General features: G+C 45.2%; 1 protein-coding gene across 6 annotated transcripts in view; it reads right to left on the bottom strand.

Moving 5' to 3' along the window:
• Positions 1-22,846, bottom strand: part of LOC133549554 (latent-transforming growth factor beta-binding protein 2-like) — a 333,835-nt gene that overhangs the window by 15,152 nt on the left and 295,837 nt on the right. For all 6 annotated transcript variants that reach the window (XM_061895071.1, XM_061895074.1, XM_061895072.1 and 3 more), the window contains 7 exons: positions 15,623-15,757; positions 13,254-13,451; positions 11,825-11,917; positions 11,392-11,520; positions 8,550-8,690; positions 1,393-1,566; positions 1,040-1,318 (listed from right to left, as the gene is read on the bottom strand). In XM_061895071.1, coding sequence (XP_061751055.1) covers positions 1,040-1,318; positions 1,393-1,566; positions 8,550-8,690; positions 11,392-11,520; positions 11,825-11,917; positions 13,254-13,451; positions 15,623-15,757 — 1,149 coding nt within the window. The remainder of the gene's footprint in view (positions 1-1,039; positions 1,319-1,392; positions 1,567-8,549; positions 8,691-11,391; positions 11,521-11,824; positions 11,918-13,253; positions 13,452-15,622; positions 15,758-22,846) is intronic.

The raw sequence follows: 22,846 nt of genomic DNA, 5'->3' as shown, positions 1-22,846 counted from the left end.
TTCAACCTCAATCTCACAACAGACAGTCCAAAAGCTTGCAGAATGTTTCCTCAAAAGAATGGAAGCTGGTATAGCTGTACATTATCTACAAGCTTGACTTCCTAACCGCCTCATGCAAAAAAAAGCTCAGGTTTACAATATTAGGAACCCATTGTAGCACGCAAGACGATGTCCTTGTCTAATTTCAATTTAGCCATGATGCAAAACTCAGTGATTGTGTGTAGCTTTTAGTTTTTTGTCATAAAAAATGTGCAATATTATCTCAAGTTCTCAGCCTTATTTAAGAACCTAGCATGAAGTTCTTGACTTAAAAATAACTTTGATTCATATCACGCTTTTCTAAACACTCAAAGCGCTCACAGAGAAGTGGGACTCAACATTCATTCACGCCTGGTGGTGGTAAGCTACATCAGTAGCCACAGCTGCCCTGGGGTAGACTGACGGAAGCGTGGCTGCCAGTTTGCGGCAACGGCCCCTCCGACCACCACCTATCATTCATTTATCATTCATTCACCGGTGTGAGCGGCACCGGGGGCAAAGGGTGAAGTGGCAGCAATTTTTTGGATAGCAATAGGTGGGAAGCGATCCTGCAACCCTCATGTTTCTGGCCGCTCTACCCACTACGCCATCCCCCCCCCCCTTAAGTGTGTTGGATTAATTGCATGTGTGAGCCTTAACATGCAAAAGATTAAAATAACATTCATGTGTCGCATGCATTGATTTGAAAGATAATGTGCATGTCATTGTGCATCTAATATCTCACTATATTGCAGATTGGAGTTGCCGCTGTATGGAAGTAGAATTGTCTCACATCAACTTATATATATATATATATATATATATATATATATATATATATGTATATATAATTTATTTTTATTTATTTATTTATTTATTTTTTTACAATTGTTTTTAACATGGCTGTGCAGCACTTTGGAAACGTTATTGTTGTTTAAATGTGCTATATAAGTAAGTGAATATAATGTGAAGTCATGCTTCAGTGACAGTTTGTCATTGATTATGCACGTAATATACACACCAGAGTAGGGATCCACTGGCCGTGGCCAGTGCTCGCGGGGTCGATGGAGTGGGACACGGACAGGTGGTTGTCGAACACTGTAGTCGTTGTCGTTAAACAGAGGGATGCTCTCTGGAATGTCGTACGGTCCAGCTGGTCCACCATAGTTGTCCCAGTATGGAGGAACTAAAGGCTCAGCGGTATCCTCTGGACTGTTGACGCCGTATTCATAACCCGGTCGCTCTCGCAAACTGTCTGAACTTCCTCTCAGAGGCAGGTTGCACATGACTGCATAATCCTCTGATCATAACAGAGCAGAGATTAGGATTGGACATCTAAACTGAAGTTGGACTAAATTAAAAAAATATTCTCACCTGAGTCTCTTCTAGGACAGAAGGCACATTGTCCACTCCAGGCGATTCCATACAAGCAGCAGCATTCAGTGTAGGTAGTTCTGCGGCCCTGAAGGGGTTCTGAACACATGTTGTCTCCCTCCAGATGCTGCCAGCAGATGTCCATGTGCACATCAGGGTTAGACTCCACAGTTTCTTTAAAAAAACACAAAGAAGTCACACAATTTAAAGCAAAAGTAGAGTGGTAAACAACGTGCCTCTCTATATTGAAGCTGTCATCATACAGTGGGCCAAAAAAGTATTTAGTCAGCCACCGATTGTGCAAGTTCTCCCACTTAAAATGATGACAAAGGTCTGTAATTTTCATCATTGGTACACTTCAACTGTGAGAGACAGAATGTGAAAAAAAATCCAGGAATTCACATTGTAGGAATTTTAAAGACTTTATTTAGGGACGGCGTGGTGCAGTGGGAGAGTGGCCGTGCGCAACCCGAGGGTCCCTGGTTCAAATCCCACCTAGTACCAACCTCGTCACGTCCGTTGTGTCCTGAGCAAGACACTTCACCCTTGCTCCTGATGGGTGCTGGTTGGCGCCTTGCATGGCAGCTCCCTCCATCAGTGTGTGAATGGGTAAATGTGGAAGTAGTGTCAAAGAGCTTTGAGTACATTGAAGGTAGAAAAGCGCTATACAAGTACAACCCATTTATCATTTATTTGTAAATTATGGTGGAAAATAAGTATTTGGTCAACCATTCAACGCTCTCACTGATGGAAGATGGTTTTGGCTCAAAATCTCACGATACATGGCCCCATTCATTCTTTCCTTCACATGGATAAATCGTCCTGTCCCCTTAGCAGAAAAAACAGCCCCAAAGCATGATGTTTCCACCCCCATGCTTCACAGTAGGTATGGGGTTCTTGGGATGCAACTCAGTATTCTTCTTCCTCAAAACACGACCAGTTGAGTTTATACCAAAATGGATACATGGATGATACAGCAGAGGATTGGGAGAATGTCATGTGGTCAGATGAAACCAAAGTAGAACTTTTTGGTATAAACTCAACTCAACTGTCCCTCACAGTTGAAGTGTACCTATGATGAAAATTACAGACCTCTTTCATCATTTTAAGTGGGAGAACTTGCACAATCGGTGGCTGACTAAATACTTTTTTGCCCCACTGTATATATCTGATGTATGACACGGGAAAAAGTTTGCGTGTAAAGAGGTATGATCAGAATAATAGCAATCTCACAGAGATTGCCAAGCCATTTTGAAGGATAAGAAGCTAACCAGTCATGTGATCGTGTGACGTAGAGGTAGGAACCGCAAACACCAACAAAAATGCAAATCATGCAGACTTTGTGGGAGCCAATACAAATTACTTTGGGACAAATGAGTGCTAAACAAGAAAAACAAAATACAAAACTACAAAAAAAAAGAAAAAAAAAAAAAGAAATACAAACTACGAAGATGGTAAAATGATAGTTTACTGTACAATGTTTGCTCTTACTTTGATGACGACTGATAGGATGTCCATACATTCCTGTGCGGATGAAGAATTAATTTCTGTCTTTGGTTGTGTTTGTCTCTATTTCCGGGTATCAACTAACCGTACGAGACGGCAGGTTGTAGAGGACGCTACAGGCAGTGCCATCATGGCACGCCCTTAATATTGTTGTCGGGGTGAAAACCTGGAGAATGATTGCCCCGGGAGATTTTGGTGATATTTGGGTGTTTCCCAGAAAGATTGCGAGGGTTGGCAAGTATGTTACTAGGGCGGGAAAGCCATTCAAAGAAGGTGAATTCATTAAAAAGTGCATGTTAGATATTTTTAAGAAATCTTTTCCTGCGGCCCAGCCTCACCCAGTTTTTGCATCCTGTGGCCCTCAGGTAAATTGAGTTTGAGACCCCTGGTCTTGATCATTATAATCTAGAATAACTTTGACGTGCTGGCGTTCGGCTCGTGGTAGCAAGAGCAGGCTCAATATGCTGCCAGTGAGTGATGCATAGGATTTTTCTTTTTCTTTAGTTTTACATCCATATATTTTTATAGTTACATCTAAGTCTCTCATTGAGTCCAGTGCAGCATGAACTATAGTTAGCTCTCGGCTATCAACGCTAAAATTCTGCGTTAGTGCTTATCATAACAACATTACTAATATTTGATTATTATTAAGGTTGCAAAAAGTAAACAGAGTATTGTTTGCGGGTTTTGGATGGTTATTTAGAAGGCAAAATGGAGAGCCCCTATAGACTTCATTCCATCCATCCATTCATCTTCTTACGCTTATCCGAGGTCGGGTCGCGGGGGCAGCAGCCTAAGCAGGGAAGCCCAGACTTCCCTCTCCCCAGCCACTTCGTCTAGCTTTTCCCAGGGGATCCCGAGGCGTTCCCAGGCCAGCCGGGAGACATAGTCTTCCTAACGTGTCCTAGGCTTCCCCGTGGCCTCCTACCGGTTGGACGTGCCCTAAACACCTCCCTAGGGAGGAGTTCGGGTGGCATCCTGACCAGATGCCCGAGCCACCTCATCTGGCTCCTCTCGATGTGGAGGAGCAGCGGCTTTACTTTGAGCTCCTCTTGGATGGCAGAGCTTCTCACCCTATCTCTAAGGGAGAGCCCCGCCACCCGGAGGAGGAAACTCATTTCGGCCGCTTGTACCTGTGATCTTATCCTTTTGGTCATGACCCAAAGCCCATGACCTTAGGTGAGGATGGGAACGTAGATCGACCGGTAAATTGAGATCTTTGCCTTCCGGCTCAGCTCCTTCTTCACCACAACAGATCGATACAGCGTCCGCATTACTGAAGACGCCGCACCGATCCGCCTGTCGATCTCACGATCCACTCTTCCCCCACTCGTGAACAAGACTCCTAGGTACTTGAACTCCTCCACTTGGGGCAGGGTCTCCTCCCCAACCCGGAGATGGCACTCCACGCTTTTCCGGGCGAGAACCATGGACTCGGACTTGGAGGTGCTGATTCTCATTCCGGTCGCTTCACACTTGGCTGCGAACCGATCCAGTGAGAGCTGAAGATCCCCGCCAGATGAAGCCATCAGGACCACATCATCTGCAAAAAGCAGAGACCTAATCCCACGGCCACCAAACCGGAACCCCTCGATGCCTTGACTGCGCCTAGAAATTCTGTCCATAAAAGTTATGAACAGAATCAGTGACAAAGGATAGCCTTGGCGGAGTCCAACCCTCACTGGAAACGTGTGCAACTTACTGCCAGCAATGCGGACCAAGCTCTGACACTGATCATACAGGGAGCGGACCGCCACAATAAGACAGTCCGATACCCTACACAAACTCCTTTTCTGATACCTGCCACTGCTGTTCCCCTCTCCCCCACTGAGAAAGCCAGCCCGGTGTGCCTGACACCAGGACATGTGAGATGACAGCTGGAGAGAGTCAATCCAGCCATGTCAGCAGGTCCTGACCGAGTCAAGCCCTGGGTACTGAAGACTTGTGCTGCTCAGCTGACTGTGATCCTCCATTTCATCTTCAACCTGAGTCTGAAGCTAGGACGGATACCAGTGCTATGGAAAACATCCCATCGGGCTTGAACGATTTCAGACCTGTTGCCCTGACGTCCCAGGTCATGAAGGTCCTCGAAAGACTTCTACTGGAACAGCTGAGACCACTGGTGGCTCCTTCCCTGGATCCTCTACAGTTTGCATATCAGCCCCATGTAGAAGTGGATGATGCTGTTACCTACCTGCTGCATCGTGCTCACTCTCACCTGGATGGTGGGAAGGGCACTGTGAGGATCAAGTTCTTTGATTTCTCCAGTGCCTTTAACACCATTCAGCCAATTCTAATGAGTGACAAGTTGCTCAGGATGGGTGTCAGTTCATCCATTGTCTCCTGGATCACTGATTACTTGTCTGACAGGCCCCAGTTTGTGCTACTGAGGAGCTCCCTGTCAGATACTGTGGTCAGTGGTGTAGGTGCTCCACAGGGGACTGTCCTGTGTCCTTTCCTGTTCACCCTGTACACCTCAGACTTCCAGTATAGTTCCAGGTTCTGCCACCTGCAGAAATATTCTGACGACTCTGCTGTGGTCGGGTGTGTCAGAGAAGGACAGGAATTGGAGTATACGACACTGATTGCTGACTTTGTGGAGTGGTCTCAGGCAAACCATCTGGTCCTTAACGTGGACAAGACCAAGGAGCTGGTCATCGACTTCAGGAAGAGTATGGAGCCCATCAAGATCCAGGGCCAGGAGGTGGCAGTGGTGGGGCAATATAAGTACCTGGGAGTTTATTTGAACAGCAGACTGGACTGGAAGGACAACTGCAATGCTGTTTACAAGAAGGGAATGAGCAGACTCTTTTTCCTGAGGAAGCTTAGGTCCTTTACTGTGTGCAGCAAGCTGTTGGGGATCTTCTATCAGTCTGTTGTGGCCAGTGCACTGCACTTCGCTGTGGTTTGTTGGGGAAGCAGCACCAGCAAAAGGGACTCAAACCGGATTGATAAACTGATCCGGAAAGCCGGCCAAACTATTGGCTCGCAGTTGGAGGCGTTTGTATCAGTGAGGAACAGGAGGACACTGGACAAACTGCTGGCCATAATGGACAATGCTGCCCACCCACTCCACCAGACAATTGAGGGACAGCGGAGTTCATTCTCCAACAGGCTCCTTCAGCTTCCTTCCCGCACTGTGCGATTCAAGAACTCCTTCATTCCACACTCCATCCAGCTGTATAATCACTCCCCATACAGCAACAAATGATATCCGTCTATTACCTGACACCTACTATGTCAGCTACTTCTCTTTGTTTTTGATGTCTATATTCTATTTTCTGCTGGACTTACTCTCTTTTTTATGCTGCGGCTGCCAAATACACTGTGATAGTGTACATAGCAATTGGTATATATTGCATATATGTTATAGACATATTATATCTGTGTATATAATATACTGTACACATATTAAGTATATATTGTATATATTCGCAAATATGTTATATTTTACATTGCTATACCGAATCTATTTATACCTCCATTGTCCTTTCCATCCTTACACTTTCCATCATTGTAACTAAGCTACTGTGTTGAACAATTTCCCTTGTGGATCATTAAAGTTTGTCTAAGTCTAAGTCTAAGTCTAAGTCTAAAACCAAACTCTCTGAGCACGCCCCACAGGGCTTCCCAAGGGACACGGTCGAATGCCTATTCCAAGTCCACAAAGCACATGTAGACTGGTTGGGCAAACTCCCATGAACCCTCAAGAACCCTGCCGAGAGTATAGAGCTGGTCCAAAGTTCCACGACCAGGACGAAAACCACACTGTTCCTTCTGAATCCGAGGTTCGACTATCCGGCGTAGCCTCCTCTCCAGTACACCTGAATAAACCTTACCGGGAAGGCTGAGGAGTGTGATCCCACGATAGTTGGAACACACCCTCCGGTCCCCCTTCTTAAAGAGAGGGACCACTATCCCGGTCTGCCAATCCAGAGGTACCGCCCCTAATGTCCACGCGATGCTGCAGAGTCTTGTCAACCAAGACAGCCCCACAGCATTCAGAGCCTTAAAGAACTCCGGGTGGATCTCATCTACCCCCGGGGCCTTGCCGCCGAGGAGCTTTTTAACTACCTCAGCAACCTCAGCCTCAGAAATAGGAGAGCCCACCACAGATTCCCCAGGCACCGCTTCCTCATTGGAAGACGTGTTGGTGGGATGGAGGTGGTCTTCGAAGTATTCCCTCCACCGATCCACAACATCCACAGTCTAAGTCAACAGAACACCATCCGCACAATACACGGTGTTGACAGTGCACTGCTTCCCCTTCCTGAGGTGGCGTATGGTGGTCCAGAATCGCTTCGAAGCCGTCCGGAAATCGTTTTCCATGGCTTCGCCGAACTCCTCCCATGTCAGAGTTTTTGCCTCCGCGACCGCTAAAGCTGCACACCGCTTGGCCCGTCGGTACCCGTCCACTGCCTCCGGAGTCGTATGAGCCAAAAGAACCTGATAGGACTCCTTCTTCAGTTTGACGGCATCCCTCACTGCTGGTGTCCACCAACGGGTTCTGGGATTACCGCCACGACAGGCACCAACAACCTTGCAGCCACAGCTCCAATCAGCCGCCTCGACAATAGAGGTGCGGAACATGGTCCACTCGGTCCACCTCCCTCGTGACATGTTCAAAGTTCTTCCGGAGGTGGGAATTGAAACTCTCTCTGACAGGAGACTCTGCCAGACGTTCCCAGCAGACCCTCACAATGCGCTTGGGCCTGCCAGGTCTGTCCGGCATCCTCCCCCACCATCGCAGCCAACTCACCACCAGGTGGTGATCGGTAGAAAGCTCCGCCCCTCTCTTCACCCAAGTGTCCGAAACATGAAGCCGCAAATCCGATGACGCAACTACAAAGTCGATCATAGAACTGCGGCCTAGGGTGTCCTGGTGCCAAGTGCACATATGGACACCCTTATGTTTGAACATGGTGTTTGTTATGGACAATCCGTGACGAGCACAAAAGTCCAATAACAAAACACTATTCGGGTTCAGATCCGGGCGGCCATTCTTCCCAATCACGCCTCTCCAGGTTTCACTGTGGTTGCCAACATGAGCGTTGAAGTCCCTCAGTAGGACAAGGGAATAACCCGGAGGAGCACATTCCAGTACTCCCTCGAGTGTACCCAAAAAGGGTGGGTACTCTGAACTGCCGTTTGGTGCGTAAGCACAAACAACAGTCAGGACCCGTCCCCCCACCCGAAGGCGGATGGAGGCTATCCTTTCGTCCACTGGGTTGAACTCCAACGTGCAGGCTTTGAGCCGGGGGGCAATGAGAATTGCCCCCCCAGCCCGCCACCTCTCACTGCTAGCAACGCCAGAGTGGAAGAGAGTCCAGTCCCTCTCGAGAGAACTGGTTCCAGAGCCCTTGCTGTACGTCAAGGTGGGTGAGTCCAACTATATCCAGCCGGAACTTCTCTACCTCGCGCACTAGCTCAGGCTTCCTACCCCCCAGTGAGGTGACGTTCCATGTCCCAAGAGTTAGCTTCTGTAGCCGAGGATCGGACCGCCAAGTGCCCTGCCTTCGGCTGCCGCCCAGCTCACAATGTACCCGACCTCTATGGCCCCTCCTATGAGTGGTGAGCCCATTGGAGGGCTTCCTTGTAAGTGGACTATTTATCTATTTACGACAATGAATATGGGTAGATGGATGTCTCACCTTCTGTAGTGTTTACGCTTATGCAGTGTCGTTGCGTGCTGTCAAGAACTAATGGTGGACTGCAGAAACAGTTGAAAGAGCCCGCCGTGTTCACGCAAACTCCATCCGTGCAAGAATTTTCAAATTCACATTCGTCAAAATCTGGAAAACATGTGGTCATACAAATATTCAATATATATGATAAAACGTTTAAAGGGAAACTGCATTTTTTTTGGTAAGTCATTCACAATATTTATGCAGGACAAGAGCACATATGTTTTTCTTTATTTATGCATTCTATTTTGTAATATAAAGCATTGATTGATTGATTGATTGAAACTTTTATTAGTAGATTGCACAGTTCAGTACATATTCCGTACAATTGACCACTAAATGGTAACACCCGAATACGTTTTTCAACTTGTTTAAGTCGGGGTCCACGTAAATCAATTCATGGTACTTCAAGTACTAGGTGGCTAACAATTATTGGGGGTAATCTGTTACGACCATTATTAACTCAAAACATACAACATTTGCTGAAAGGCGAGCATAAATTGTTAGCATGTTAATGTTAGCATGCTAACAATTGAAATGGTAACAGGTCAAGGGCTAGCATACTTTTAAAATGGGGCCAAGTACCGAAATCCATGATGATTTATGTTAAAAAGTACAAAATTAGCTAAAATGCTAGCATAAAATGTTTGCATGCTAACTTTAGCATGGTAACAGGGGAACAGCTAGCATACTTCCAAGTCAGCAGTAACTAATGAAATCCATGATCATTATTTATTAAAAAAGTACAACATTAGCAAAAATGTTAACACAAATTGTTAGCATGCTAATATTAGCTTGTGGAGCGTCGTGGCTTGGTTGGTCGAACAGCCGTGCCAGCAACTTGAGAGTTCCAGGTTCGATCCCTGCTACCGCCATTCGAGATCCGAGTGACTGCCGGTGTGTCCTTCGGCAAGATACTTTACCTGGCTGCTCCTACTGCCACCCTACACTGGTTTAAATGTAACTTAGATAATGGGTTTCACTATGTAAAGCACTTTGAGTCAATCGAGAAAAGCGCCATATAAATATAATTCACTTCACAAACATTAGCGTGGTGACATGGGAACAGCTAACATACTTAATGGCACTGTCACTCCAAATTTCTTCCCCCCTACAAAAACCATCCCCCCCATTTACTTCTGGGGTCATGATTAATACAGACGTTTTGTTAACGCTATATTATAAAAATATAACGCTATATTATAAAAATACAGACGTTTTGTTAACGCTATATTATAAAAAAAATTTAAAAACAATTTACAAACACAAGCTATGGGATGACGCATTTACTTCCGGGGTCAAGTTTCCTCTTATGTCATCCCATAGCTTGTGTTTGTAAATTGTTTTTTTTTATAATATAGCGTTAAAAAAACGTCAGTATTTTTATAATTTAGCGTTATATTTTTATAATATTGCGTTAACAAAACGTCTGTATTTTTATAATATAGCGCTATATTTTTATAATATAGCGTTAACAAAACGTCTGTATTAATCATGACCCTGGAAGTAAATGGGGGGGAGGAGGTTTTTGTAGGGAGAAGAAATTTGGCGTGACAGCACTAAGTAACAAATTCCATGAAAATTTTGTAAAAAAGAACAAAATTAGCTAAAATGCCGCCATATAATTAAATTCCATTGCTAAACAGGTTGGTTTTGGATTTGTTTGAATGGGTTGGGAAATATGGGAATTGTGGAACTTTGAAAAATGTTCCATTCATTCCGATGGGGATTTCCTATTTATTTAGGAATTTCAGGAAAAGTGGGAATTTTTTTGAAGGTTATAAATAGCATGAATGTCTTGAATAAATGTATTTGGTCGGTGTTGGAATGGTTTATAACGGGTGAGAAATGTTGAAGTAGTAATGTTTTTTAATGAAAATCAATTTTACAGAATTCAGGAATTCCAGGAAAACTGGAAATTTTGGGGAAACGTAGGAAAGTGTTAGTTTGAAAGACCAGGATGAGTGGAATATGTTGATGGTTAAATGGTTTGAATCGCTTCAGAAATGTGAAATATGGAAATATTGTCCATTCATTTGAACGGGAGTTTCCTGGGGATTTGGGAATTTGGGGAAAAACAGGATTTTTTAAAATATAGATAACACTTTGTAACTGAAAATGGGTATTCCGAAATTTCAGGATTTCTGGAAAACCAGGAATTTTCCAGAAAAAAAGGTAACTTTGATATACCGACCAAATGGAATTTTTTGATGGTGTACTTGTTGGAGTTGGTCATAAAATGCAGACGGTGAAACTGAAATAAATCAAATGTCATTACCTCCGATGTTGGCTGACTTTTATCAGCATTTATTAGCATTATAAAAGAAAAACCTAAATGTGTTCGTCTCAAATAAGGATTGTAAATGATAGGAAACATTCCACAAAAAGTGCAGTTCCCCTTTAAGTGCAGTGCAGAGCCCTTTTTTATTTTTATTTTTTTACTTAATTACAATCCTCAGTTCAAACATAAACAAAGGAATATGTTCCATTCACCTTTTTTTTAATGATTACATTTTTGTTTTATCACCATTGTCTCAACTTTGCACTTTTTATTTTAAGAGACATTACATTCCAAAGAAAGCTGCTGGCTTTACTTACAAGCATCAAATAATCTAGAATAAAATAAAATGTTTAAACATTCACTTAGAGACTGAAAGTGATACGCCAAATGGAACATGTGAAGTCAATGAGAGCAGCCTGCCACACACTGGCATAGGACACACTGGTCTCTCATATGGACTATAATACAGCTGGACTGCAGTGTTTGACATGACTCAATGATTTCAAAAGATATGGATAGTTTTCTTACCAATACACTCAAGCCTAACGTTGTCATAGTAGAATCCAAAGCGACAGTAACAGGTATAAGTGGAGAAGCGGTTTACACACTGTCCATTCTTACAAATGTCTGACCCAAACATTTCACACTCATTTGCATCTAAGGAAAAAAGACACAAAAACACAACTTGGATTGACATACTGCAAAAACACACACATTATTAATGCTGTTTTAGGAAATATTGCTTTTTAAGCTTTTAAATCCCCTCCAGGCAAGAGGTCAGGACACATTGCCATTAAAGTAATGATCCAGGTATGCATCCTATAAAGCACTTTGTTAAAAAAGTGGCAAGGGATTTTGTTTGTTTACATGACTTTAAAAGTGCCAGAAAGTAAAAATAAAGCATTCTTGTGCCAAAAGTGAAGAAGCCGTAAAAGCTTAGGTGTTTTATTTTAAAACGTACCAATGTAGAGTAGCTGATCTGCCAAACTTTGAGTGGAGGAAGCAGGCAGAGGTATTGAACCGCTGCCATGAGGGCACAAATGGTGATGGTCATCTGGAAAAAAAATAGTGTTTTTACTGCTGGAAACGATGTAACAGATATCATATTATTGACATTACGGCTGGGCATAATAAGAAAATAATAATTAACTAATAGTTGAGTTATGTGTAACAGTTTTTGATTAATTGTAATTGATGCAACATGGACTGTGCTATGTTTAAAGGGGAACTGCCCTTTTTTGGAATTTTGCCTATCATCCACAATTATTATGAGAAACAATAACACATGTTTTTTTAGGATTGTAAAGATAAACAAAATCCAAAATCAACTACTGGTGTTCACCAGTGTAGTTTTCAAAGCCCTCTTAAACAACTTCAAAACCCTCCATCAATGTTTTATACACATGCTGCATGGTTATATACAAACATAAAATGTAGTAATAGCCGCGTCCATAAGCATTACCGGAACTTACTTGCTGGGCACATTTATTTCGTTGCCTATGGCAAAGCACTTCTGGCAACAAACACATATTCTAATCATGACAGAATTGGTAATAGACAACGAAAATGGCTATATAGACATATGAGGATTCACAACCTTATCTTTTGAAGCTGAATTTACGGAGGATAGACTGCTGGCTATAAAGGCTTAGCAAGCATGAAGAGAAGGTGAAACATTGGAGCAGACTTAAGAGTCAAGACCAGAATGAGGGGGTGATCAAAGTTGATGGTTCAAATGCAGAGAATAATTTCTGCACACCTAGTGTGTATGTGACAATCATTGATACTTTAAATTGAACTTTTTAACTTGACGGTATAATGTGGAGCTTTGAAATAAATAATGCTAACACAAATTAGGTGCTTATCCAAAAGCAGCTGAAAAAAAAAGTCCACGGCCATCTTGACCAAACAGACAAATGTGTAACAAGTAAGTCACTATAATATTGATCGACAAGCGATCAAGCTCGCTGTGTATGAACAAAAAATTAAATAATACTTTACAAATACTGTAATATAATTGTTCATGGTTTTCAGTCAGTACAGATTGGTGTCCTATCGTATTGTCTTGTGCATTACACACTCAAAAACTATTCAGCTTTTGACGTACCTAGAACTAGCCGATTATTACATATAAGAATGCAAAAAAAAAAACCAACCCCAAAAACACGTGTTGTTGTCTCTCATAAGGATTATGAATGATGGACATCATTCAAAAAAAGTGCAGTTACCCTTTAACTCATTTGATGCCAGCTGATTTGAATGTATGAATGTATAATCTTTAAATAAAAGACACGCCGTCTTTCGCCAACTTTTTCTTGGAAAAAAAAACTAAACTAAAAGTCCTGATGGATGGTTCAACAAAAAAAAAATGCACTCATGAATCGTTTCACCTCCTCCTGGAGTGGGACAAGCGTAGATCTCACAGTTGTCGCCCCAGCCGGCACCCACAGTGCAACAGCACTCCTGCTTGGTAGTGTTCCGAGACAAGACGTTGTCGCAGAAGTTGGCATCATTTAAGTTGTAGTAACACTCTTTCCTTTCCTCGGTTGTGGGGGCCACAGAAGCAGGGTGTTTTGAGTCGGTACCAGCTATGAAGTAGTCAAACAAATACAATACATGAGGTCAAAGGGTAGTTACGGAGTGGCACACCCCAATAGTCATAACAATTTGTAATTCAACAAGATGCCTTCTCATGACAGACATACAGTATTTCCAGGAGTAAATATAAACACCAAAGGTGACAGTATCTGCAACATCTTTCTGGTGTCATTTTAGTTTCATGTACATGTACTGTACTTCTATAATATCCATCCATCCATTTTCTACCGCTTATTCCCTTTCGGGGTCGCGGGGGGCGCTGGCGCCTATCTCAGCTACAATCGGGCGGAAGGCGGGGTACACCCTGGACAAGTCGCCACCTCATCACAGGGCCAACACAGATAGACAGACAACATTCACACCCACATTCACACACTAGGGCCAATTTAGTTTTGCCAATCAACCTATCCCCAGGTGCATGTCTTTGGAGGTGGGAGGAAGCCGGAGTACCCGGAGGGAACCCACGCATTCACGGGGAGAACATGCAAACTCCACACAGAAATGGTAAATGATCTGTATTTAAATTATGTTTTTTCCACGGGTGTCCATGGTGTGGCCCAAGAGCCATTTGCACCGGTTGTTTCATCAGCCATTCTAAAAATACTATTGAAAAAAGTAAAATAAAAAAGCAAACAGGTGAAATATAATAACAAAAAGTTGCAATGGTGACTAATATCAAAACACTGACATGCTGGCTGTGTATTCTTTAGTGATGCCCTTTGTCAAATAATAATAATGAATCAAAATCAGTGTTGTTATAAATGAGAGGGCACCAATTACTTCACATCAAAAATTAAGTATTTAAGGGTGTAATTACATTATACTAAATATTTCACTTTTCACAACATTTTCGGGGGGTAAAATATTGCATATTTTGTGTTTTTACCACATAAAGGGTATAAAACATAAAAAATAACAAATACAAAAAAATACAACTTTATATTATCGGATGGACCTGAAGTTGATATATATATATATATATATATATATATATATATATATACATATATATGCATATATACATACATATATATATATATATATACACATATATGCATATATACATACATATATATGTATAGATATATATATGTATATATCCATATACATATATATGCATATATGCATATATACATACATATATATATATGTATATACATATATATATATATATATATATATATATATATATATATATATATATATATATATATGTATATACATATATATATATATTGGCTAAGATTTCTTAATGAATGTTATATATATATATATATATATATATATATATATGTATATACATATATATATATATTGGCTAAGATTTCTTAATGAATGTTAAGAAAGTTACCTGTAATATTGCCTCAGTTAATGTTTTTATGAGGCTGACATTTTGAATTGAAAAGTCGATATAAGTCGATATGCCTGTAGGCGGTGCATTTTAACCGGGTTCGCCAATGTTCAGCCAAAAGACATGGACTCAGGCATTTTGTCCATAAGCTGCCGGCTTAGCCAAATAGAAACACTGACAAGTCAACACACCATTCACGTTCACATGATTGATTAACACACGTTGAAAGCAAACAGTGGAATGCGGCAAAAAGGTACACAGAAGCATAGCTGAGGCTTAGTGCCCAGGCAGGAGGAAAAACAACGCTGCCGAGGGCGCGCCACTTATTAATCTAAATACACCCAATTCCTGTACACAAACCAAGCTGGCGTTTCCATGACTCAAAGTGCTTTCTCTGAAATCACAATGCCCCGCGCTGTCATGATGTTATCTTAGAAGAGATGTCTACAGCGTCGATTACCAGTAGGTACAGTCCATCATTGTTTGTCTTGATGGGAAAGTGGGTCTACAGTAAGTGGGCTTTCGGGGAGTTTGCTTGGCCGGACTGAAGGAGTTACAACATCAATGGTCTGGGGGATTAGACACATCCAAATAGTGCACGCCGTCCGGCCAACCGCAACAAAACAAAGGGAAGCAGTCAGGTAAAAAAAATACACTTAGAAACGTAGAGTAGGTCGCGTCCACCTCGTCACCCCTGTTGTTTAAATAATAAGACACGGCTCATTAAATGAGTGAAAACTCAGGCATTCGCCGATGCAATGCAGAATTAGGTCTTGGGAGGCACTGTGGGGGCAGGCGTCATTCTCTTACCCAGGGAGCGGCAGCGGCTGGTGGTGGGATCAAATTCCTCATTGTCGTTGGGGCAGATGCACAGGAAGCTGCCATCGTAGTTCTCACACAAGGCCTCCCCGCACAGTGCCAGGCTCATCTTGCACTCATTCACGTCTGAGAGAGGCGGCAGGAAAGAGATCAAAAGGGTCAGTAAAGGATCAAGCGTGTACACAGTGGCATGTGCTCCACAAGTACCATGTCAGTGGAAGTCTGTTTTTGTGCACAGCTTAAAAATACAAATTACCCGAATGTTCTCGTTATCAAGAACATACATACTCCATATACTGTAAGTATTGATAATATATAATAACCTGTGGTAATGTACAAAACCCAAAACCAGTGAAGTTGGCACGTTGTGTAAATCGTAAATATATATATATATTTGGGTTTTGTATGATATGACCCCTTTAAAGGATGCCTTGTAGAACGCCTCAGTTATGTGAATCAGCAGTTTGTATCCCAGTGTTCTGTTTGCTGGAAAGGTTAACATGTCAATGCAAGGATCGGTTAATGTGTTTGCTGTGGTCCAAGTTTATCCATACAATAATATCAAGTAGCACTCAAGTGTTTTTAGGAATTGGCTTCAAAATTGTTTGTCTCCCAGCTTTTTAACTGAACTCTGGGACCAGTACGGTGTCATTTGGCCCCTGAGCCGCCAGTTCAATAGCCCGCTGTATAGGCTACATCCAGAAAGAAAGTGATGCAAGTTGCCTCACATGCGCTCAGCTATCATTGTGGAGTACATTTAATTTTTCCTTGACTATTGTTGTTGAGTTGGCCATGTTGCGCTAAGCAGCCTGGACAAAGACATATAAACCAGATGATCGACCCCCCAGATATAAATTGCATTAGCGACCAGTTAGCCTTCTTTATCTGTTGGGAAGAGGAGGATAAGTCTAGATTAAAAATAGGTGGTTGCCTTGAATGCAGCTTGTTTGGGGTTTTCATCACATTGTGAGGGAGCATCAGGAAAAAAAACTGAAAAAACGGTACTCCATTTTCTTCCTTTTATGCAAGTTCTGGAGCATATGACCTTAAGGATGTTAAAATATGGTATTGATGTTGGCCTGATAAGAACAATAGTTTTTTTGTTGTTCTTACACTAATAATATATACAAAACTCAAAACCAGTGAAGTTGGCATGTTGTGTAATTCCTAAATAAAAACAGAATAGAATCATTTGCAAATCCTTTTCAACTTATATTCAATTGAATAAACTGCAAATATAGATATTTAATGTTCGAATTGAGAACATTTTTTTTTGTTGCCAATAATCATTAACTTAGAATTTAATGACAACAACGCTGTGGAGGTTTCCCACATCAGGGTTCCTCGAATCACCAAACATCTTCACAGGACTCTGGCTCAGGGTTAAAACACTGTTTTATTTTTTCAAATAAACGTGTCCATCGTGTGCTTTTCAGCAATTGTCCTTCTTGTCTCATATGGTGCTCCAACTCCAACTACTTCTGCTTCCCGACTGCTGCCTTTAAAAGAGCGACAGGTGATTAGACAAACTCTTTCAGCTGTGTCATTCACTCACCTGTTGCCAACCTCGAAGCCGGTCCTGCTACACCCGCTCCGCTGCAGGTGCGCCGGCCACGCCCACCACATACCTCCACCGCCAGACTCAGGGCGGGACGCCGTCCGGCCGCACTTACTCCTCCCCCCGGGAGAGAGCGGGAAAGGAAGTCAGCCACGGCCATCTGTACACCCGGCCAGTGGATCACTCTGAAATTGTAGGGTTGCAAAGCTAGATACCAACGGGGGATCCGCGCGTTGGCATCCTTCATCCTTCATGTGGTGGAGCTACTGGAGTGGTTTGTGGTCAGAGCAGAGGCTGAATGAGGGCCCCCGACCGCCCACCTGATGGCGAGGCAGTCCCTCTCCCCTGTGCTATACTTGGCCTCCCTTTCGGACAGCTTACGGCTGATGTAGAGGATGGGTCGGTCGACGCCCTCCACCTGCTGGGACAAAACCGCTCCCAGACCTCTGCCCGACGCGTCAGCCTGCAGACAAAACGGGAGAGAAAAATCAGGCATGTGTAGAACCGGCTGCTAGCAGAGGGCCTTCTTAACCCTCTCAAACACCTGCTGGCACTGCTCCGTCCACTGGACCAGACCTGGGGCACCCTTACGAGTGAAGTCAGTTATTGGACTGGTCAGGTCCGCAAACCAGGGGATAATCTATGGTAGTAACTTTTTTTGTCTTTGGGTTTGGGCAGGCCGCAATTCCCGCTGTTTTATCTACCTGCGGCCGCACCTGCCCTCCTCCCAAGTGGTACCCCAAATACTGTACTTCCCTCCGGCCAACTGCACACTTCGGCGCTGAGCCCTGCCTGCCTCAGAGACTCGAGCACTGTCCCCACCCGCTGCATGTGTTAATCCCAGCTGCTACTCTGGATGATGACATCAGCCAGGTAGGCGGCCGCGTATGTAGCATGGGGTTGCAGCACCTGGTCCATGAGGCGCTGGAACTAGGCAGGAGCACCGAACAAGCCAAACGGAAGTGTTGCAAATTGGTATAAACCTTCCGGGGTGGAAAATGCCGTTTTTTCCTTGGACTCTGGTGACAAAGAAATCTGCCAGTAGCCCTTGGTCAAATCCAGTGTCATGAAAAAACGAGCAGGGCCCAGCCGATCCAGGAGCTCGTCGACCCGAGGCATGGGGTACGCGTCAAAACATGATACTTCATTCACCTTGCGGTAATCCACACAGAACCGCACAGACCCATCCTTCTTCCCTACAAGAACTTTGGGGCTTCACCCCGCACTGTGGGATTCTTCTATTACCCCCAATTCCAGCATGAATTTTAATCCCTCCCGAACTATTTTGCGCTTGTGTTCGGGGAGCCTGTATGGCCGAGATCCCACCGTAATCCCCGGGCTGGTCTCGATATGATGCTGGATGAGATTTTGTGCGGCCGGGCCGAGGGGAGAACATGTCAGAGAAGTGCCGCTGCAGCTTAGCAACATCCGCCTTCTGCGCTAATGTGAGCTGGTTATCACAGGGGCGTGGAGAGAGAGGGACAGAGCAAGGGATCTCCTGTCCCAACTCCTCCTCCTCTCTCACTACTGTTACCATGGATACAGGCTCCGCCTCCCTCCATGCCTTCAGTAGGTTCAGATGGTAATTTTGAGTGTCTCCGCCCCGGTCCGAGCATCGAACCTCGTGATCCACATCACCCACTTGCCGTGTGACCTCGAAAGGTCCTTGCCACTTTGCAAGTAATTTCGACCTGGATGTTGGGAGTAATACAAGCACTTTTTCTCCCGGTGAACATTTTCTTACCTGGGATCCCTTGTTATACGTACGCTGTTGCCGTTCCTGGGCACGGAGCAAATTCTCACGTGACAAGTGCCCCACCGCGTGGAGTTTTGCTCCATAACGTACTGCACTTAATTTTTGCTGGAGCTTGGACCCTCCTCCCATCCATCCATCCATTTCCTACCGCAAAATTCCCCTTTGGGGTCGCGGGGGGCGCTGGTGCCTACCTCAGCTACAATCGGGCGGAGGGCCTCCTCCCAACTTTCTTTAATCACGTCCAACACTCCGCGTGGTTTTCTGCCGTATAATAGCTCAAAAGGCGTAAAGCCAGTGTACGCTTGGGGTACCTCCCGCATCGCAAACATTAGGGGATCCAGCAGTTTATCCCAATTTGGTTTGTCCTTGTGCGTAATTTTACGGATCATGGTTTTTAGCGTTTTCTTTAGCTACTCCACCAGCCCATCCGTTTGTGGATGGTACACGCTGCTTGCGAATCACTTTAATTCTCAATAATCCGTACAGTTCCTTTATTGTGCGTGACATAAATGACGTGCCCTGGTCAGTCAAAATCTCTTTCGGGATTCCAACTCGGGAGATGACCTGAAACAGAGCTTGCCCCACACTCTTTGCAGAGTTGGAGCGCAAGGCACTGCTTTGGGGTAGCGCGTTGCGTACTCCACCAGGACTAACACAAAGTGATACCCCCGTGAGCTCGGGTGAAATGGTCCGATAAGGTCCGTCCCAATTCTCTCGAATGGGACCTCCATGAGCGGCAATGGCCGCAAAGGGGCCTCGGGGTGGCCGCTGGGTTCACCAGCTGGCAGTCCGGGCAGGCCGCGCACCAACGATGCACGTCTGCCCGGATGCCCGGCCAATAGAACCGGACCATGACCCGATTGAGTGTTTTATCATACCCTAAATGTCCAGCCATCAGATTAACATGCGCCGCCTGGAAAACTATTTCCCGGCGATGTTACGGTACAAACAACTGGGTGATATCCTCTCCTGATTGAGTGTCACGGTTCACTCGGTACAATCTATCGCTCATAATGGAGGGAATACCCGCGCTGTTCCCGGGCTGACCGTAGATGTAATCTACTTGGTCCCGGGCCGCGCGAAAAGTTTAGTCTAGAGACTGCTCGTGGGGAAAATCCTCCGTAGGACGCCAATAGGGGGGAGGCTTCCGGCGAAGACCCTGCCGGTTCCCGCTCGGCAGTGTCGGATGGCCCCACCTCGCCATTGAGAACTTCGCGGATACTCCCCTTTTCTACGATCCGTGAACGCACCCCTACGAATTGTGTCAGTAAACGACTAAACCCCGGCCAATTGGTGCCCAAAATTACGGGGTGCGAGAAGTGCGTACTTACAGCTACCTCAATCCTATGCTTCTGGCCCTCGTACCAAATTTCTACTGGCACCGTAGGGTACTCGTGCACATCCCCATGAACACACCGGATTTTTAGCCGTGTTAAATGCCTCAAAGCCCCGGGTCGAACCAGGTTCTGGTGGATCATGGTCTGCCCACAGCCCAAATCCACCATCGCCTGGTATGTATTCCCTTGTATCGTTACCTTGATGCCGTACGTCTCACCCGGGTCAGGGGAGGGCACTGAAGGGCCGGCCACAGCGGCCACGCGCCCCACCTCCACCTGCTGAGGTCCCTGACGCGGGCGACCGGGCCGCCCACGCCTCCAGCACGCATGCCCAAGCGTTTGAGGGACCGTTTGCGTGGGAGATGTTATGGGGACAGCAGTCTGGACCTGTGGGGAAAAAAGCAGAAGGAAAGTCATGCGGGGAATATGAACTGTTCTCTCCTTTTCTTGTCGTGCTCTCCGTTTGTGCGCCATTGGTGCAGGTTGTGCCTCGCGGTTGGCGGTCAGGTGGTCCTCGGCGAGGGTCACCGCAGCTGCCAGGTCGCGTGGCCGGTGGTACCGGACCCAGTTGGCCCTCTTCTTTGGGATCGCCTCCAGGAATTGCTCCCGGATGATTTGGTCCAGCAGTCTGCCATCTCCCTCTACCGGTTGGAGCCAGTGCGTCGCTGCTTCCTGGAGCCGCTGACCCAGGATGAATGACCGGTCCTCCTCCCCTGGCGCATGGACCGGAACTGGCGCCGGTAATCTTCAGCGGTGCCTCCCGTCTGGTTCAGCACCGCCTTCTTCAGGTCCGCGAAGCGCATTCTGGACACCGCCGGCAAACTGAGCGCTGCTCGCTGCGCTTCCCACGTCAGGAGCGACAAGAGCCGCACGCCCCTCTCTTCCATCCGGCTGCGCACATGCTCTCGCCGTGACCGCAAAGATGTCCAAAAAAGCATGGGGTTCTTCTCCCTCCCCCACGCGATGAACAGTGACGGCCGTTGGCATTGGCCGTGCCCTGCCCATCTGGTCCGCAAACGCCCGCAGGATCTGGCACTGTTGGCGGCTGCTCTCTGCCACCTTGGCGAGCATACCCGTGAGAGCCGTCAGAGGGTCGTCGTCCTCCTCCTCCGGCGGTCAAGCCAAGTTGGGCGCCAAGTTGTGGAGGTTTCCCTCATCAGGGTTCCTCGGACCACCAAACATCTTCACAGGACTCTGGCTCAGGGTTACAACACTGTTTTATTTTTTCAAATAAAAGTGTCCTTCGTGTGCTTTTCAGCAATTGTCCTTCTTGTCTCATATGGTGCTCCAACTCCAACTACTACTGCTTCCCGACTGCTGTCTTTAACAGAGCGACAGGTGATTAGACAAACACTTTCAGCTGTGTCATCCACTCACCAGTTGCCAAACTCGAAGCCGGTCCTGCCACACCCCGCTCCGCTGCAGGTAGGCCGGCCACGCCCACCACAAACACATTGCAAAAAATTTGGCACAGGGGCATTTTTACCACTGTGTTACATGGCCTTTTCTTTTAACAACACTCAGTAAACGTTTGGGAACTGAGGGGACCAATTTTTTAAGCTTTTCAGGTGGAATAATTTCCCATTCTTGTTTGATGTAGAGCTTAAGTTGTTCAACAGTCCTGGGTCTCCGTTGTGGTATTTTAGGCTTTGTATTGCGCCACACATTTTCAATGGGAGACAGGTCTGGACTATAGGCAGACCAGTCTAGGACCTGCACTCTTTTACTATGAAGCCACGCTGTTGTAACACGCGGCTTGGCATTCCATCCATCCATTTTCTACCGCTTATTTCCTTTGGGGTGGCGGGGGGTACTGGTGTCTATTTCAGCTACAATCAGGCGGAAGGCGGAGTACACCCTGGACAAGGTGCTACCTCATCGCAGGGCCAACACAGATAGACAGACAATATTCACACTCACATTCAATCACACACAAGGGCCAATTTAGTGTTTCCAATCAACCTATCCCCAGGTGCATGTCTTTGAAAGAGGGAGGAAGCCGGAGTAGCCGGAGGAAACCCACGCAGTCATGGAGAGGACATGCAAACTCCACACAGAAAGATTCCGAGACCGGGATTGAACCCAGGACTACTCAGGACCATCGTAATGTGAGACAAATGCACTAACCGTGCTGCCCAGCTTGGCATTGAAATAAAGGTGCTTGGATGGCAACATATGTTTCTCCAAAACCTGTATGTACCTTTCAGCATTAATGGTGCCTTCACAGATGCGTAAGTTACCCATGCCTTGGGCACTAATACACCCCCATATCATCACAGATGCTGGCTTTTGAACTTTGTGCCAATAACAATCCGGATGGTTCTTTTCCTCTTTTTTCCGGAGGATACGTCCACAGTTTCCAAAAGCTATTTGAAACGTGGACGAGTCAGACCACAAAACACTTTTACACTTTGCATCAGTCCATTTTAGATGAGCTTTGGCATTTCTAGGTGTTGTTGATAAATGACATTCGCTTTGCATAGTAGAGTTTTAACTTGCACTTACAGATGTAGCGACAAACTGTAATTACTGACCGTGGTTTTCCGAAATGTTTGTGAGCCCAT

This window comes from Nerophis ophidion, linkage group LG03, assembly GCF_033978795.1.
Source record: "Nerophis ophidion isolate RoL-2023_Sa linkage group LG03, RoL_Noph_v1.0, whole genome shotgun sequence".
NCBI lineage: Eukaryota > Metazoa > Chordata > Actinopteri > Syngnathiformes > Syngnathidae > Nerophis > Nerophis ophidion.
Note: the sequence above shows the minus strand (reverse complement) of the source record. Positions and strands in the feature narration are given on the sequence as shown.